This window comes from Gymnoscopelus microlampas (genome assembly GCF_963454915.1).
Source record: "Gymnoscopelus microlampas genome assembly, chromosome: 16".
Classification (NCBI taxonomy): Eukaryota; Metazoa; Chordata; class Actinopteri; order Myctophiformes; family Myctophidae; genus Gymnoscopelus; species Gymnoscopelus microlampas.
In genome coordinates, this window is record NC_139953.1 from 29,831,769 (window position 1) to 29,849,552 (window position 17,784).

The window sequence follows — 17,784 nt, forward strand, 5'->3', positions numbered from 1 at the left end:
TTTTGTTTGCAGAGCTTTATCTGCAGCTGCTACACAGCCTCTGGTTAGCAACCTGTTGGTAGCTAAAACAAACCACTGCTCAGCCACTGGCTACTTACTGTAGGTGTGACCGTGAACAAATACAGAAAGACTAACACAAATATAGCAGAAATACATTTAAAACAAAACAGCTTCCACATAACATTGTGCACCCCCCCCCACCTGCCTGCAAGCATCCACCAAGGACACATTAGCGCGAAAGCACGCACACACACATACTCACATGCATGAACTAGAAACACCCGCAACATCCGAAAAAACACAGATAGGTGGAGGTGTGATAGGATGCCCACGACCACCTTCTGTATGTGGAGCAGCTTCTCAACTCAGGCTGCAGGTGGTGGATAATGGGGGGGGCAGCCTATAGTGGGGCCAGTTGGCGCCAGAGGTATACTACTATACTGGAGGACATTTTTCCCTCCAGCCCATTTGGAGACGGTTCCACAGTCTCTGCCACTAGGCTCTGATGTAGCCTGACCGCGAGTCCTGGGTTCGATTCCCGAGCCAGACGTACCTTTGCTGCGTGTCACTCCCTTTTGGTGGATATAGCAACAACACGCCCACGACCACAGCGGGTATAGCAGGTGCAGAATAGCGTTTAGGGACAGTGCCAGCTCCCTTATCCGTATTTCACGACTAATGGGCCGCGGGTGCGGGTTTAACTTTGCCCAGAATAGAGCGGTAGATCCTTTACTCTTGGACCACGGTTATGGTTAGGGTTAAGGAAAGGGCTAGGATGAGGATTAGTGTAATTGGCATAACAATACTGGGGGCAAAGAATTATCTAACATGCAACAAAAAAAGGATATCATTCCAGGTTATGCACATATCTCTCTCTCTCTCTCTCTCTCTCTCTCTCTCTCTCTCTCCCCTTTCCTAGCATGAAGAAAGAACTTTTTTTCCTCGGCCTGAGAGGAACTAGATTCTACCAAAGAGTCTACTTTCTGGGAAGTGAGGACCTTGTGGTTCTGCAAAGCACTGTGGGAGATCCTGATGACGAGAGTCTCCACCCGATCACAGACTTCAATGACCTGCCAACCTCCCTCTTCGCCTGCAATGTGGATCAGTCTGTGTTCGAGGAGCACAATGCCAAGGTATTAATGACATGTATTAATGAAATGCAGTGTGTCAAAAAAAGGGCTGCAATTATATGACAGAGCATGGCTGGCTGCATGGCAAATTCTGTGTCCTAACTGATGGAATTGTATGCCAGGCCTGTGGAATCAACTCCTAGATGCCCTGGGCATCCGTGCACAGTAGAATAATATAATAATATTATAAGTGCTCAGTGTAAAAATGGACCCTCTCTTTTTAGACTTTCTGGGTTAAATTGACACTGAGGGTTATACTGTATTTTGGTTCTGAAATGGGCAGTAGCGTTAACCACTTAAACCCCTTATGGTTGAGCGGAGTCCGTCATGGCTTTATACTATTATTTTCTGTTTTCTGTTATTATGGGGAAAGCTTTAGCAGAAAATAGCCTATTGACACATCCCTCAAAAGCCAAAAGATCAACACTACTAATAATAAGTATAATAATAAGTAGACACTACTAATAATCAGGACATGACCAAATTTATTGACAAATCCAACCAACCAAATTATCAATCAACAAAAACCCAGAGTAAACTTGAATACTCTCTGGCTCTAAATAGTTTTAACCTGTATAGCGGATGCCACTTCCACTGGTTCAATAGGACTGATGGAGACATTTGTAGTCCCATATGGGGGAAATTCAGTTTCAGCTTCACACAGTTGATGGCTCCTCAGATGCTTATGATGAGCGCTTGGGGGGAGTACTTAGAGGTTAAGTTGTCTTGCAGGCCATAGCTGGCCACCCATTTTATACTATAAACCTTTTATATGTTTCCCTACAATGACATTCCCAAAATAGTAGCCAGTTTGAAAGTGTTTATGGTAGTATGCTGCAGGCTTTAGTCCAAAACTAGTGCGCTCATTTTGAATTACACTATGTTTCGACTATGTGGATACCACTTCACTTCAACTACAACAACCATGTCAAGTTAATTTTCCCTTGGACTTGATATGCTCTGGGAATGCTTCCATGAGAGGCAACGAGTGTGTATATTTTGAGAATAGGACACATTCCTTTACAAATATGGACAATGAGGTGAGGAGAAATGAGGAAGAGGAGGATAAATGACAAGAGAAGGAAAGCGGGCATGGCCGCCTGCTGCTGCATAGCTTTCTAAAAATACTCTTCTATTATTCTCTCTGTCTGTCTCTGTCCACCTGCCATCAGTGTGTTATGTTGGGTGCATTCCTACAAGTTAAGTACCTGGCTTTGGGCCATTCCTGGTGGAATGATGCCATTTTGGAGCAAGGAAATTGCAAAAGAAAGAGGACATTTTGGAAAGAAAGGTTGGAACCATGTGTGTGCGTGCGTGCGTGCCTGCGTGTGTAGCATAGCAATATCAATTTACTCTTGTCAGTGCTATTATGACATGGTGAATTTGGTGTAGAGGCCTCCTTTCCCCTCTACACCAAATCTAGTCCCTATTTTGACAAATATAGGGCTGGGGGGGAAAGGTTAGAGCTCTACCGGCCCTATGCTTGCCACTGCTTTACCCACACCCGCTGCCCACTAGCCGTGATTTACAGTCCACTACCCGTGAATTAGGGATAAGGGAGCTGGCACTGTCCCTAAACGATATTTTGGGGCCGCTATACATTATGCCGACTCCATTATTTGCGCATGGAGGTGTGCCCTTGGGCGTGTTGATGCATTATCCCCAAAATTGCTATTTTTACCACACACCTTTTGGAAAGCGCATAGCGGAATCTAAAACCACCCGCTATGCCACCCACTATTGTTTAGTAGAGCACGCCTGCAATGGACATAATGGGAGTCGGCCAGGGCGCACAACAGCACAACATTCTAGGTCTCCCTCTCTCCTAATCTCAACAAATCTCTGTGATTCTAATTTTCCTATAATCAGCAGGAGTGAGAGTGTCAATTCCTTGTGTCAATTGTGTTTATATAAGATGATAGTCTATTCAAAGAAGACAATTTGTGCGGCGTGCAATGCAATGCTCTCCAAATTTCACACTTCAGTTTTCACACTTCAGTGCTGATGCACCTGTAAATGGCGAGCATTGTGAATAAAATAATGCTGACTCTGACGTTAGACTATTCTACAATAGCCAGCCAGCTACTTGACAAACACACAAAAAGAGGGCACAAGGGGTCAATATCTGATATTTATATTTTTATAATATTATATCATATTTATAAAACATAACATTTTTATTTTTATTTATTTTTATAAATATTCCCCCCAAAATTAAAACAATAAATGAAAAAATGTATTGAAAAAACCCGGCCCCCTCACGCAATAGAATGACCACCAGAACCAAGGACTGGTGTTTTCGATTAATACATCATGGTTCAAATGGAGTTTGAAGTTACAATGGGTTTGTATAGTAAGGGGGCGTGTCTGATAAGATTTATATAAAATATCTAAATACTGAATCAAGCAACTTAAAAACTGCCTGGGGTCCTTACAAAAGCCTGAGTAGACCTTAAAATTACCTCACACATGTTGAAATATCAACAACATCGGTAATACTATAAACATTGCAGTCAGTAGTATACAATTGTCAAGATATGCCATTTTCATTTTTCACCATATATATAAGAGAGAGTATGTAATATTTGACCTTCTTGAACCAAAGGTTCACCGTTGCAGAGCAGTGTCCTATTCATTCCCACCAAGTTTCATGAAAATGTTGCCATCCATTCTTGCGTTATTTTGCTGACAGACAAACAAACAAACAGCTGGACATCAATGCACATGCTTGTGAAATCAATCTAACATTCTAGTTATGATCCTGGCTCATGCATGTGGATGTGTCATGTTTTTCAGGAGATGTTTGAGGCCTTGTTCCTGGTGTATGACTCTCAGGTGACGTTCCAGCAGTTCAGGAGTTTCCGTCGCGTGCGCATCAGCTTCAGTAACCCCAAATTAGCAGCCAGCGCCAGAATAGAGCTCCATGAGACCTTTTTCAGAGGCAAGAAGCTCAAGCTCTACTTTGCACAGGTAGGCCAGAACCCATTTCCAGTGCAGTTCATTGTGAGATGCCACGAACATATTCAATACACAATATATTAACCTTTTTTTCCCTTTTCTTTTTTCACTTGTTTAAAGTTAAGCTTCCCACAAGAGAAGTCAAGGAACTTGATTCTCATGTTTTACAGATAGGCCTAGTCCAAGATAGGGGAAATAGTCCAAGACCCACTGGAAAACAATGAATACATTACAACATTATTACAACATAGCCTACATTAATACATACAAAACCCCCTGAGCCCCTGCTGCCACAATAAGGAGTGTGCAGTTAAACAAAACTGCGATAATGGAAACTGTTTATGAACTGATCCATTCCAGACACAAGGAGAGAAAATTGAAAGAGGCTTTTTATTATGAGTATGAAAATGAAACTAATAATGATGGGAAATATATGGAGGACAGCTGACCATACCTGGCAAAAATCCATGTCTTTGAACATGCCAAACTGTTGGTTCAAACACAGTGGTCTGAATGAAAATGAAAGTAACCTTTCCTAAAGAGCACCAACCCCATTTTTTTAGCTCAAGACCCAAAAGAGAAATTAGACGTTTGCCTGGGACCCAAAGTAGTGAAAATAGCAGATCTACAAGTTCACAGCGCGCCACTTTGCGAGCTTGTGGATCTGCTATTTTCGCTACTTCTTAAACTTTTTAAAAGTTCTCTCTCTCTCTCTCTCTCCCTCTCTCTTCTCTCTCTCTCTCTCTCTCTCTCTCTCTCTCTCTCTCTCTCTCTCTCTCTCTCTCTCTCTCTCTCTCTCTCTCTCTTCATTCTCACACTCAGGTCCAGAGCCTTGCATCAGAAGGTGACAACCCACACTTGGCTCCACCGCAGCCATCAAAACAGTTCCGCAGCTCCTCACCAGGGCCTCCTCCCATTGGCTGGCAGGAGATTGATGAGGCCACGACCCTTATTAACTATGACCTGCTCTGTGCTATGGCCACGCCTGGACCAGGTAAGCTGCCCCCCCCCCCCCCCCCCCCCCGCCATTAGGTGTTTAACACACTCCTTTCCATTGATACAGGCACGTGTCCCAGAATATTATCACTGTTGGGCAGAAACCTTGTATCTCCTTATTTAATCTTTATGTTTTTGGGGCGGTGTAACCGCCCCCTATAAGTGAGTTTTGGACACTGACCAATCCTGCACCGTGATTGGCCAATAGTCTGCAACGCAGTCTACACCCCTAACCCTTCCACAGTCAATGCAAATCTACACTTTTGCAAAGTCAGCCAATCACATTACAGCTAGTGTCATCACCACTAGCTGTAATGTGATTGGCTGACTTTGCAAATTCAGGACTGTGATTGGCTAGCGAAACACATGACACATGTGCAGCCCTATGAATAGCAGTATGGACTTAAAAAAAAGTCATTTATCCTTTTTTTTAAGTGAGTCATGTTGTGATGACCACACACCGCCCACTTCACACTGGGTGTGATTTTTTTTAAACTATATATATTTCTTTATTTGATCATACAATAGTGTTTTGCTCATTTAAAAAAAATATATAATTAATTCATAATGTATTTTTGTAAGTTTGGGTCCTGGGGAGACACCAAATGTATCTTTTGGATCTGAGTGTGTAGTGGAGTGTGTGCGTGCGTGCGTGTAGTAGTGTGTAGTACTATACCCTAAATCAAACACCAGACCGGGCTGTTTAAGGGTTTAAGGGCTTTACGCTGCAAAATCCTGAGTGAGAGGGTGAAAATAAACCCTCACCGGTCCATCAGTGTTAAATCAACTCATCATTTTGCAGTGTGGTTATGTAATAGCCTCCCCTGAGTGCAGCGATTATGTAACACAACTACACACAGAGGAATAGCCCCACTAGATTAAACCCTGCCAGACCGGATGGTGACACTTTGATTGATATTATTCTAACAAATGCACCGCACAAATATGCCTCAATTGGTGTGTTTGCAAATGACTTGAGTGACCACTGTGCTATTGCATGTGTCAGAAACACTAAGCTGCCCAAAACCAACGGCCTGACTGTCATCAGGCGCTGCTTTAAACACTTCTCTGAACAAGCCTTTCTTCATGATTTGGCTGCAGTTGATTGGTTTCGCATGTCCTTAATTCCATCAATGGATGAGGCCTTTCGGTTCTTTCACGAACAGTTTCTCTACCTGATGAATAAACATGCACCTCTCAAAAAAATCAGAATTAAGAACCGTGCAAATCCCTGGTTCTCTAGGGACCTGGCTGATCTGATTCATGAAAGAAATAGACAATGGTCACTTGCAAGAAAGTCTAATTCAAGTCATGATTGGCTTCTGTTTCGTGTCTTGAGAAATAAATGTACGGTCCTCACCAGGAAGTTAAGATCGGAACATTATTTATCTCTCACTACTGATACCTCTAGCAATCATTGTACCTTCTGGAGAGTAGTCAAATCCTTGCAACAGAAAGGAGCAGCAGGCCCCCCGCCTAAGATTCGGGTGGGCGAGTCCTTTATTTCTGATAAAAAAATCATGTCAAATGCTTTCAATTCGCATTTTAAAAGGGCGGGACACATTTTTGATGAGCAAATTGCCAATGCTCCTCATCAAGACGCCCATGATGATAACGTTGACTCATCTGTTGTTTCTGTTTCTGTTTTTGACTTTTCTCCCATCCTGGTATCGGATGTTCTACACGCCCTGTCTACCTTAGACCCTAAAAAATCTGCAGGCCCAGACGGCCTTGACCCTTTTTTCCTAAAATTATCATCGGCTATCATTGCTCAACCTGTCACTGATATGTTCAATATCTCCTTAGCCACTCAAAGTCTACCTGAAGAGTGGAAACAAGCAAATGTTTCCCCTCTTCTCAAGGCTGGCGATCCTTGTGATGTAAACAATTACAGGCCCATTTCTAACGTTTCCACCTTGGCAAAGATCTTAGAGGGCCAAGTATCAAATCAGGTAAAGGTTTTTCTTGATTCATACTCTATTTTGAACCCCATGCAGTCAGGTTTTAGAGCAAAACATAGCACTGTAACGGCATGCCTTAATGTTATCGACGACATCAGGGCAGCCCTGGGTAAGAAATCTTTTTGTGCGGCCTTATTCATTGATTTGAGTAAGGCCTTCGATACCGTGGATCCTCATGTACTGCTCAAGGTCCTTTCTAAAGCTGGTTTTTGCCAAAATGTGCTTGGTTGGTTCAAAAACTATTTAGTTGGCCGCACACAGTGTGTCAAATTTGGTGATACCATTTCTGATCCCATCACCCTTGAGAAAGGAGTCCCCCAAGGTTCCATTCTTGGTCCATTGCTTTTTCTTTTGTATGTCAATCATATTTGTAGTCAATCTAAGCATTGTAAGTATCATATGTATGCCGATGACACAATTCTGTACTCTTGTGCTCCTTCTTTTGATGTAGCAGTGTCAAACTTGGCCTCAGATTTTGTCTCATTGCAGCATGAATTGGTAAATAGCAAATTGCTATTAAACGGCCAAAAAACCAAGGCCATGCTATTTACTCCAAATAGAGCTGACATTATCCCCCCAAATATCACCACCTTGGAAGGAATAACCATCGAATGGGTGGTGCTTTACAAATATCTGGGAATTTGGTTGGATAACAAGTTAAACTTCAATCATCACATTGAAGCGTTGATTAAGAAGTTAAAATTCACAGTAAGCTTCTTTTATAGAATGAAGTCCTGTTTTTCTTTTGCTTCAAGGAAAAGGCTGGTCACTGGCCTGTTTATGTCGCAACTCGACTACGGCGACATTGTGTATCGATTCGCCTGTCCCTCAATATTGGGTAGACTTGATCCCCTTTATCATGCTGCGTTGAGGTTCATTACCAGTTCCACCTATAGGACACATCATTGTATTCTGTATTCCCTAGTAGGGTGGTCCTCCTTAGCATCTCGCAGGTTGCTACATTGGTACACTTTTATATATAAAGCCATTCTTGGAAATTCCCCCTCGTACATTTGTTCAAAATTTAATCTTGTCCAAAATTCGCTCAACCTCAGATCGAATGCCTGGATGCGCTATGTCGTACCCACTACTAAATCTGAGGCAGGGAAAAAAACCCTTGCGTTTTTTGGGCCTTGGTCGTGGAACGATCTACAGACCAGATTAAAATTGGCTTCATTGATCCATCTAGTGTCTTTTAAGAGGATTGCCATGGGCACTTTCTCCAACCATTGCTCCTGCTTTGACAAGTAGCAATTGCTGTGATCTTAGTCTTATATTAGTTTATTAGTTTTATGATGTATTGTTGTTATTAGTATTTTAAATAGTCTGTATTGGTGCTATTGGTAGTAGGTCTTTGGTATTACGGATGTCATGTTTGTCTTTGTTTTGTTATGTCCTGTATTGTCGTTACTGGCAGAGCTGTGTAACTTTTTATTTGCCTCTTCTCTTGGCCAGGGCACACTTGTAAAAGAGACACTAGTCTCAATGTGATTTCTCTGGTGAAATAAAGGTTAAAAAATACAAACTAAAACATGCCACTCTAACCTTCACTTTAAATGATGAAAATAGCTTTACAAAGACAACTATTAACCACATGAAGCCTAGCGACCCTATTCTGGGCATGTCATAATAGGGACCATTCAGCGAAAATAGCCAAACATTCAGCGAAAATAGCCGATTGGCAAAGTAATTTGGTGTAGAGGATAAAAAGGAGTGTGCCAAATATATACCCCTATATACTCAATGAAGTAAATAGGGTTTAAGTGGCGAAGATGTCGAGCTATGCCAATTAATATCCAGGTGCTTCTACATATGCCAGGTGAATGTACAGTGGTAGCTGTACCCCAGCATTCTTGTATCGACCCTTGGCTGGGTGGTAGGCTAGATAAGTAGGCTCGATCTCATGTAAAGAAGCCCCAAGTTTGTGCCAGGGACCCCCATAAGAGAAGGTTTCTCATCATTTTATGAAAGCTCACAATGCATTGCATAGATCTTTAATAGGGCTTTAGTGTTTAAACTGTTCCTCATTTTGCTGGGGACCCCCTGGAAACCCACCAAAGTCCCCTGTGTGTCCCAAGACCCCACTTTGAGAACGAGTGAATTTGATGTTTGGATTAGTGAAAATAGGCTTGTAAATGGGCTAGTTTTGCTATTAGACTTTTTTTTTTATCTTTTAAAATGTTAGAAAATGTTTGCCTATAATGACATGCCCAAAATAGGGACATCAGGATGAAAGTGGTCAAATGATAATAGTCTCTTATAAAACTTATGTATAAAGGGATATACATTACATTAGGCTTCCTGTCGTTTGGTAGATTCGTCTATATGGCATGCAGAGTTTATATGTAGACATTACATAATGTAAATACTGTTTATGCATACTCAAAACGTTTCAGATTTTTACATTATGCACTTCTTGGAAACTGAGTATTATGTCATGTACGTAATAGGTCTCTGCTGAGCTTTTTAGTTTGAATTTGTTTCCACACACATGCACACGCACACGCACACGCACATACACCACTTAATCTGCTGCCTTTATGGTATGTTTATGCTGCTCATGACCAAAGTGGCTTCAGTCCACTTAAAATAATAAAATGAACACTGAATAACTTAAAATAAAGCTGAAAGAAATTGTTGTAAATGTTGCACAGCCAACAGCCCCTTAAGCCAAATTAATCTTGTTTTAATCTAAATGAGCAAATCCATCTGCTGTTTTTTTTTTTTTTTTTTTTTTTTTTTTTAATTTACCCAGGGTAGTAGCTGAGCACAAGTGCTCATTTTCAGCAACGCCCTGCACATAGAAACACACAGACAGACAGACACATTAAAACCTGGGAGCTGACTAGTACAACCACAGTCTTATACTGTTGGCCACTACGCAACTCCACTGGAGCAGTTGGGGTTCAGTGCCTTGCTCAAGGGCACTTCAGTGGTGTTGGGGAAGTGGTGAACATTCACTTCCCCACCCAGATTTTTCCTGCCGGTCCGGGGATTCGAACCGGCAACCTTCCGGCAACGAGGGCGCTCCTCTAACCTTTAGGCCACCACTGCCCAAAAAAAGTCTAAAAGTTTTAAAAGGTTTTAAAAGGTTCTAAAAGGTTTAAAAGTCTAAAAGCCCTGCTAGTGGCAGCTACAGATTTTGAGGTAGTTTGTAAAGTGGAGATCTTTGCTTACAGTAATGGTGGCGCTAAATGACTGACCATGGGGTGGCCATAGTAGTAAGGTTCATTCTTTAGGCAGAAGGAAAGTTCACAGCAAATGCCATGGCAATCCAGCCAGTAGGTTTTGAGATATCTTGTCTGGAACCAAAGTCATGGACATGGATCGATAGTCCGATATTGCTATTCTAAAAAATATTTTCAAAAGCAAATTACAATTTTACAATTTAGACAATTAGCAGGCACTCTTAATCCAGAGCGATTTACAGGAGGCATGATAAACACATACATCAAATATATAGAGCAGTGTAGTGCCTCAGTAATCTAGGATCATAGGTAAACCAAGAATTTAGCATCAGTCTAAACAGATTACATTTAAATTACATTTAAACCTTTGCATAAGACTGCATGGTTGTGAAGGCTAGGTCAAGTGCTACGGGCTAAGGTGGAGACAATTGGGAGTGAGTTTGCATTTCTGAGAGCAATGTGGAGTTTGTTCCACAGTTTGGGAGCCAGAAGGGAGAAGAGTCTGGGACATGTGGAGCGTTGTCCTGGATGTTTAAGGAAGGTTCTGACAGCTTCCCTGTGTTAGCTGATCATATACTATAACTATCAAATCAAACTATCAAAAACTATTTACCTCAGGTCTATGCAGCTCCTTTCTATGGGTTGACTGGGGTTTGAAAGCATCTCACAACCTTTGTTGCAGGTTTCTTCTCTACACAGTGCTATAAAACAGGAATCTCTTTAAAGCGGCATTGTTCGATACATTTGATAGCCACAAGGCCTGAAATGACCATGTGCTTCATTTAGACATAACGTTAGTGACTAATACATGCATTCTCTGGCCGTCCATTTTGTTGTTTTCCCCTCCTTTCCCCTCCTTTTCTTTTGCTGTTAAAATAATCTTTGGAAAATGCACTGGTTCTATTAGAACCACATCGTGTGGGATTACAAGCTGTTTATGGTGGGTCTGAGAAAGAAGATGTCCCAAGAGGCACATTCTCTGAAAATAATGTTTGTTTTTCTGACTCCCGTGGGAAAATTACTTTGTATGCAGTGGTTCTGTAGGAGTAGAACCGTCTAGAAATGGGTCTGTCTGTCTATTTGTTTAGCTGTCTTCCAATAGGCCAATTAAGTACTCCACACATTTTGTGGAGGTAATGCACGTCAATGGAGGTCAAGTTGTGCTGAAATGACCTTGCCCATATATGGAGTCATACATCATAGATGACTGATGTCATAGACCACATGAAGTCAGAGATCTAGATGGATTCCACAACACTAGTAGATAGACCGTTTCTTGTTTGTTGGCCACCCTAAATGTGGATAGCTTATGCCTAATTTATACTTGGTTGTTCACTGTGAAGCACTCTAAAAATAGCTTATGAACAAGCTCATAGCACGTTGCACTGTGACGCGTTGTGAGCTTGTAGATCCGCTATTTTTGGCAGACAACTAAGTATAAATTAACAGAATTGTGTCCCTTGGAATTTGAGATTAATTCAATTTGTGTGTGTGTGTGTGTGTGTGTGTGTGTGTGTGTGTGTGTGTGTGTGTGTGTGTGTGTGTGTGTGAGTGTTTCCTTGAAAATGTACTTTAACTTTTCCTCTCTCTCTCTCTCTCTCTCTCTCTCTCTCTCTCTCTTTCTCTGACATACACACAGATCCCTGCCTCTCTTCACTAGTCACAGCTAAAAAAGCTCTTGTAAAGCAGGTGCATGTGATCTGAATTTTAATGTGCCACATGCATGACGTCTGTGTGTGTGTGTGTGTGTGTGTGTGTGTGTGTGTGTGTGTGTGTGTGTGTGTGTGTGTGTGTGTGTGTGTGTGTGTGTGTGTGTGTGTGTGTGTGTGTGTGTGTGTGTGTGTTTTGTAGCATATGTACCACATCTTGTCCTCCAATATTTAGTTAAGCTCCCTTCACACATATTCAGACACATCTGTTCATCTCTCCCTTACATTCTATTACATGCTGTCATCCATTTCTCCATCTCTTCCTCCCCTTCAATCAATCAATCAAACTATACACTCCAGTGCGTTAAAATTTTGCATGAACTTTGCATACAAATAAAATACATTGCCTGCAACATAGAACAGAAATCGGTGGACAGCAGAAACAAGGAAACCGAAATAAGATTTGTAAAATTGGAGGTAAGATGGAAAAACAAAATGACAAAATAAAACCAGGCCCTTGTCCCTTGGTATGGTAAGGGTAAGGTCTTGGAGGGAACACTTTCAACCTAACGTCATTATATGTCATTATTCAATCAATAAAAGATCTCCACACATTTTTGTGTGGAGATCACTAGGCCCGCTGGCCTAGTGGTCCAGGCGCATACAACATATGAGCTCTAATACAGCCTGACAGTGTGTCGCGAGTTTGAATCCCGATCCCAACGACCTTTGCTGCGTGTCACTCCCCGTCTCTCTCTCCCTGTTTCATGTTTCTCTCCACTGTGTACTATCAATAAAGACCCAAAGATATCTTTAAGAAAAATATACATTTTATATTATATTATATCATTAAAATATTAGTGTTTTGGCCTGGGCCGCTGGCGTAGCGGTCCAGGCACCGAGGCTCAGTGTCACCCAATGTTTTGCCAATTATTCGGGGGCTTGCAATTTCCTCACAGCCTACCAGTGGGCCCACTGATTGACAATCACTGTCTTATGCCATCTTTCTTCTAACCTTCTTACACACACTCATTTTCTGTCCATCCCTCCCTCCTTTCCCCCCGATTCTCCCTCTCTCTCTCTCTCTCTCTCTCTCTCTCTCTCTCTCTCTCTCTCTCTCTCTGTCTCTCTCTCTCTCTCTCTCTGTCGCCTTTCCCTGACTGGGTGACCGTGAACGTCAGCCAGTGGTGCATTGACGTCAGTCGGCGCTCGGCAGAGGAGATCGTATAGCCCCCCTAGGAGAGATGGAGGGATGAGGGAGAGAGAGAAAGAGGGAGACAGAGGGTGGGGAAGGGAAATGGGGTGTGGGGAAGGTTGGAGGGAGGTGGGGGGTGCATGGGAAAGAGAAAACTGACTGTACAAGAGGATGAAGGGGGAAACAATGGCATGTAGAACACACACACACACACACACACACACACACACACACACACACACACACACACACACACACACACACACACACACACACACACACACACACACAGCTGACATTCAGCAGCTATAGGATCAGTATTAGCTCGGAGATGGCAGCGTAACCACCTGGCACTTCAAAATGTCACCCCACATTACTGCCACTCACTTCCTTTTCTTTCACTGGCATTAAAGGACCATATTGGTCTGGCATGCTGAGTCCATTGAGTACGACTCATACAGTAAAATCCTCAGTGTTAATTTACCTCCAAGAGGAATCAAATATACAGCCTAGGTCCATTAAGGATTTTACTGTGTATATTTGACATTACTCATTTTTAAAAGCATATTGTGATTTGTTAAATTTTCGTCCATAACTTATTAACTGCAAGAACGTCTAGCCAACATTGCCTTGATTCCTATTCAGGTGTGTTCTATAATGTTTTACAGTTCTATGTCAATAGAGAAGATGTGTGAAATCTAAAAATAAAGACATTAAAGGTGCTAGTGATGCGCACTGTGTGCTGCGCGGGTCAACCTGCCCAATCCGCGGGTTAGCGGGTTAGCTACAGTAGACATTATCGCGGGTTTTGGTGGGCATTGTGTTAGCTTCTGTCTCTCTCTCCCTCCTATTCTCCTGTCTCTCTCTCCCTGCCTCTCTCCTCCTCTCCTATCTGTCTCTCTAAGTTATGTGCAGCTGTGTCTGTCACTATCCCCTTGCTGTACAGCTGTGTCAACTTTATCTTTTAATATGCCATGTAATGTTGTAGACCGCCGTATCTATCTACTTTGTTTGATTTTTTTAAGTAGAGAAATTTGTATTTGTCAACATTTTCATAGTGCTTTGCTCCCTTGGGTATTTTAACCCTGTATAAAAAGGACATGCGTCACAGTGTGCTGGCCTGTCGCTGTCCATCGTCGGTGGTGCTGAACCGTTCACCAATCGATGAAAGTAGATTATTTCCAATGCAGGGGGCTTACAACAGTGAACGTGTGTGGTTTCTGATTCTCTCTTGCACACAATTACAAAGGATAAGTAGGCCTAGGAAAAAGGTTAATTGCTAATTCATCCCTGCTGAGCCGAACCCAACCTCTATTACCTCTATTAGCCTGGTGCTGACCATAGACGAGTCCGTGGCATGTCTGTGCACTCCTGACCTGCTCGCCAATCATCCAAGAGTGCGCAACTCTCTCTCTCTCTCTCTCTCTCTCTTTTTGTGTTGATATCCTCATTGGGGAATATTAGATCGCTTCATATAAGAACTGTGTTCCAAAAATAAACAATTTTACTCATATGGATATGAAGCATCGACTGAAGGTGTAAATGTAGGCCTACACATTTACCCAAAGAGTAACACAATATAAACACTAGAAACGAGTCCAGCAACCCAAAGACTACATTTCCCATGAACGCAGCTGCTGCAGGGACAGTGATTTCAGACCCGGAAGTAGTAGTTCTTAAGACTTTTAAGGCAGAATTAATTCCATTTCCGCCAGAAATAGGCTGTATCAAATATGAATGAATATCATAAACGATGCAGAGCCATCCCTATGACAAAAACGTCAGGGTGGTGTGTTTATGTTTGGAACACAGTTCTTATATGACGTGATCTAAGATTCCCAAATGGGGATTTCAACACAAAAAATAAAGCCACGAACCCGTGAAACAGCGCCCTCTAGTGGCAGTGACGTCAGACTTCGGTGCTCTATTACAGCACCTTTAACAGAAAACTTGTCTATGACAGACAATGTCATATTGATAAAGTCCTTAATCTCCTATTCATTTTTTTTCCTTCTTTTTTTCTTTTACTTTTTTTTCTTTTTTTTACTTAAAAAAAGAGAGACAAGGTAGACAGGATGTAATTTGACTCAGGACCTGGTTCTGGAGTTTATCCCATTATTTAGAAATGTCACAAAGGTGCCTGCAAGTGACATTATTCTAGACGGCTGATCACGCTTGCCCTGTATACACACTAAATAATGGTTTAAAACACATTTAGGCCCAGGGTACAGCAGTAGCTGACTGATTAGTGCGTCAACCACATACACGCAACGTCCCTGTGCCGATTCCAGCTGGAGACTTGTGTTCCACGTCTCTGCCCTTGTTCAGTTTCCTGGTGAAAGTGGATTATTGGGCTTGAGGCTTTGGGGTTTGAATCAACTAATAACTCTTTGTATGGCTCTTGGCCACCAGAGTATCAGCAACTCTCACAAAAGCACTGAGCAATTGCTGTATCATCAATCACTATCATTAAAGTACTACTGAGTGCTCAATACTTCTGCTCCACCTGGTGTGTCTACTACAGTATAAAACTGGCCTACTGTACACCAGGGTGGGCAACCACCTCTTTTTGATCTACCAGGTGATCAGATTGGGCTATTGAGGTGATCAACCATTATCAACCACTATTGTTTGATGTGTATAAAACGTTTATCTTAACTTTATTATTCATATTATATTTTTGAATTATTCTTTGTGAAGTTTATCAAATTATTGACTTATTCTATGCTTGTATTATTCTAATAAGCAGCCTATAATAAGACGTAAAAGCGATGTTGATTTTCACTGTCTGGCCGCATCAGCTTTGGGAAATGGCTAAATTATCATATGCCCAAAATGTGCCCAAAAACGTTTCCCAGCCCTTGACCTCAACACACTACTAGACAATGGCAGGTGCACTGTGTTGATTCTTGGTAATATAGTGCCCCCCAGAGTACATTAGCACTTATTATGCAGTTTCGGTCATCCTGGTGGCTCAACAATCTTTATTTAATACATCTGGCACAAGATCAGAGTTGCACATCATCCTTCTGTCTCCCCTCTGTTTCCTTACCTCTCTTGTTAGGTAATACAATAAAATGAACACAGCAGCAATGCCCAACAAATGTTCACACATTATTGTAATTTAAAGTCTGACTCGCATACGCCCACCTGTTTGCCATCCTGTCTTTCTGTAGGAGAGAAGTTTGAGCTCCACGCGGGGACAGAGTCCACTCCCAGTGTGGTGGTGCATGTGTGTGACACGGACGAGGAAGAGATCCCACAGAGCTGCCCCAAACCACGAATCATCCAGACGCGGCGTCCTGACCTGCCCGTGTCTCAGTAAAATGTGTCGTATCACCACCTGCCTACCTACCCTAGCATTCTAGCACACACAGAGGCCGACTTAATTTATTTTTTAAAGGAAATTGTCTGGTCTATATTTCATGTTTGACAGGAAGTCTGTTTATTAGTTGGGTTGTTTTAGCATACTGTACATCTTCAGGTGGCTGGAAGTAGCTGAGTTTGTCTTGCTTTGGCTGCCGTAGTCTGTTGGGTAAGGAGAGGGGGAGAGCTGACTGGGTTTGACCATAGTTTTAACATATTTAATGTATATAGCCCACATGGGTACATGCCACTTTGGGTGAAAGTGGAGACTCTTGCCCATAGACTCCCTTCAAAAAATACTTTTTATGGAGCTACAGTTCACCACAGTTTGTATTAAAATTGATATTAATTATGCAAAAGGGTTGCTGTGTCTTTGGTCAGACCAAAACAGCCAACAGTTTAGCAATCATTAGGATATTAGGCTTAAGCATAGCCCTGAAACCGGCCATAATATTGTCTTGTGCTGTCTCAACAAAATTGGTGAGTCACTTGTTGATAGGTCAATGGCAAGTAATGTTGAAAGATAGTTGATGGACGTTGTTGTAATTTACTGTATGCTCAAATATGGTGATATATGAACTAATTGTAAATACAATGAATAACCTCCAACAAAATATAGGGAACCCCCAGGCCACTTCTGAGCGTTTGCTGCCTAAGGGGAAATTCAGATTGCTGCGAGTTTTCTCTGCAACATTCTGATGCTTTATTTAATGTGTCCGACGGTGTTGCATGCCGAAAATAGACAATCTACAAGCTCACGATGTGTTGCATCCGTCACACATAGTGAGCTTGCATATCTGCTATCTGCTACGGTGGAACTAGTATAGACCTCTGTTACTGAACAAATACACTATAGCAATGGTTGGTATCAGAATATAGTACTATGTAATGCTTATTTTAACAAAATAATGTAATCATGTGGATCTCAGGATCCATAATGGGTACAACAAGGCACCAATTTGATTTTCAGCCTTCATGTGGCCAGTCTATGACGTCAGTTATCTAGCCTGTAATGTCAGTGACATATCTATGACGTATGACTCAAAATATGGGCAAGACTTTAAACACGAACAGAGCCCTATTGACTATTGAAACAGTATAAATCATTGTGAAAGAATATTAGTGGAGGCTACTCTGTGGCACCTCTGTGGTCTACTGGCACTGTGCACAAGACATTTGGCGCTAATGGGTCAAGTGGTTTGCAAGATTAGCTCCAGACACACCAGACACACAGACCAACCCTCTTATAGACGGCTAGCGTCTTGCAGAGCCCCGGTGTAAAAATAACACTTTCACCCCCTTTAAACTTAATGGAGCTGTGCATTTCTTGAGTGAAACCAC

At 42.1% G+C, this 17,784-nt stretch overlaps 1 protein-coding gene across 1 annotated transcript in view; it reads left to right on the top strand.

Annotated features, from left to right (window-relative positions):
• rcan2 (regulator of calcineurin 2) overlaps positions 1-17,450 on the top strand; it is a 19,412-nt gene extending 1,962 nt beyond the window's left edge. Inside the window, exons 2-5 of the mRNA XM_084082907.1 lie at positions 920-1,133; positions 3,927-4,100; positions 4,911-5,082; positions 16,254-17,450. Of these exons, the coding sequence (XP_083939033.1) occupies positions 921-1,133; positions 3,927-4,100; positions 4,911-5,082; positions 16,254-16,402 (708 nt within the window). The 5' untranslated portion in view covers position 920 and the 3' untranslated portion in view covers positions 16,403-17,450. The remainder of the gene's footprint in view (positions 1-919; positions 1,134-3,926; positions 4,101-4,910; positions 5,083-16,253) is intronic.
• The last annotated feature ends 334 nt before the right edge of the window (positions 17,451-17,784 follow it).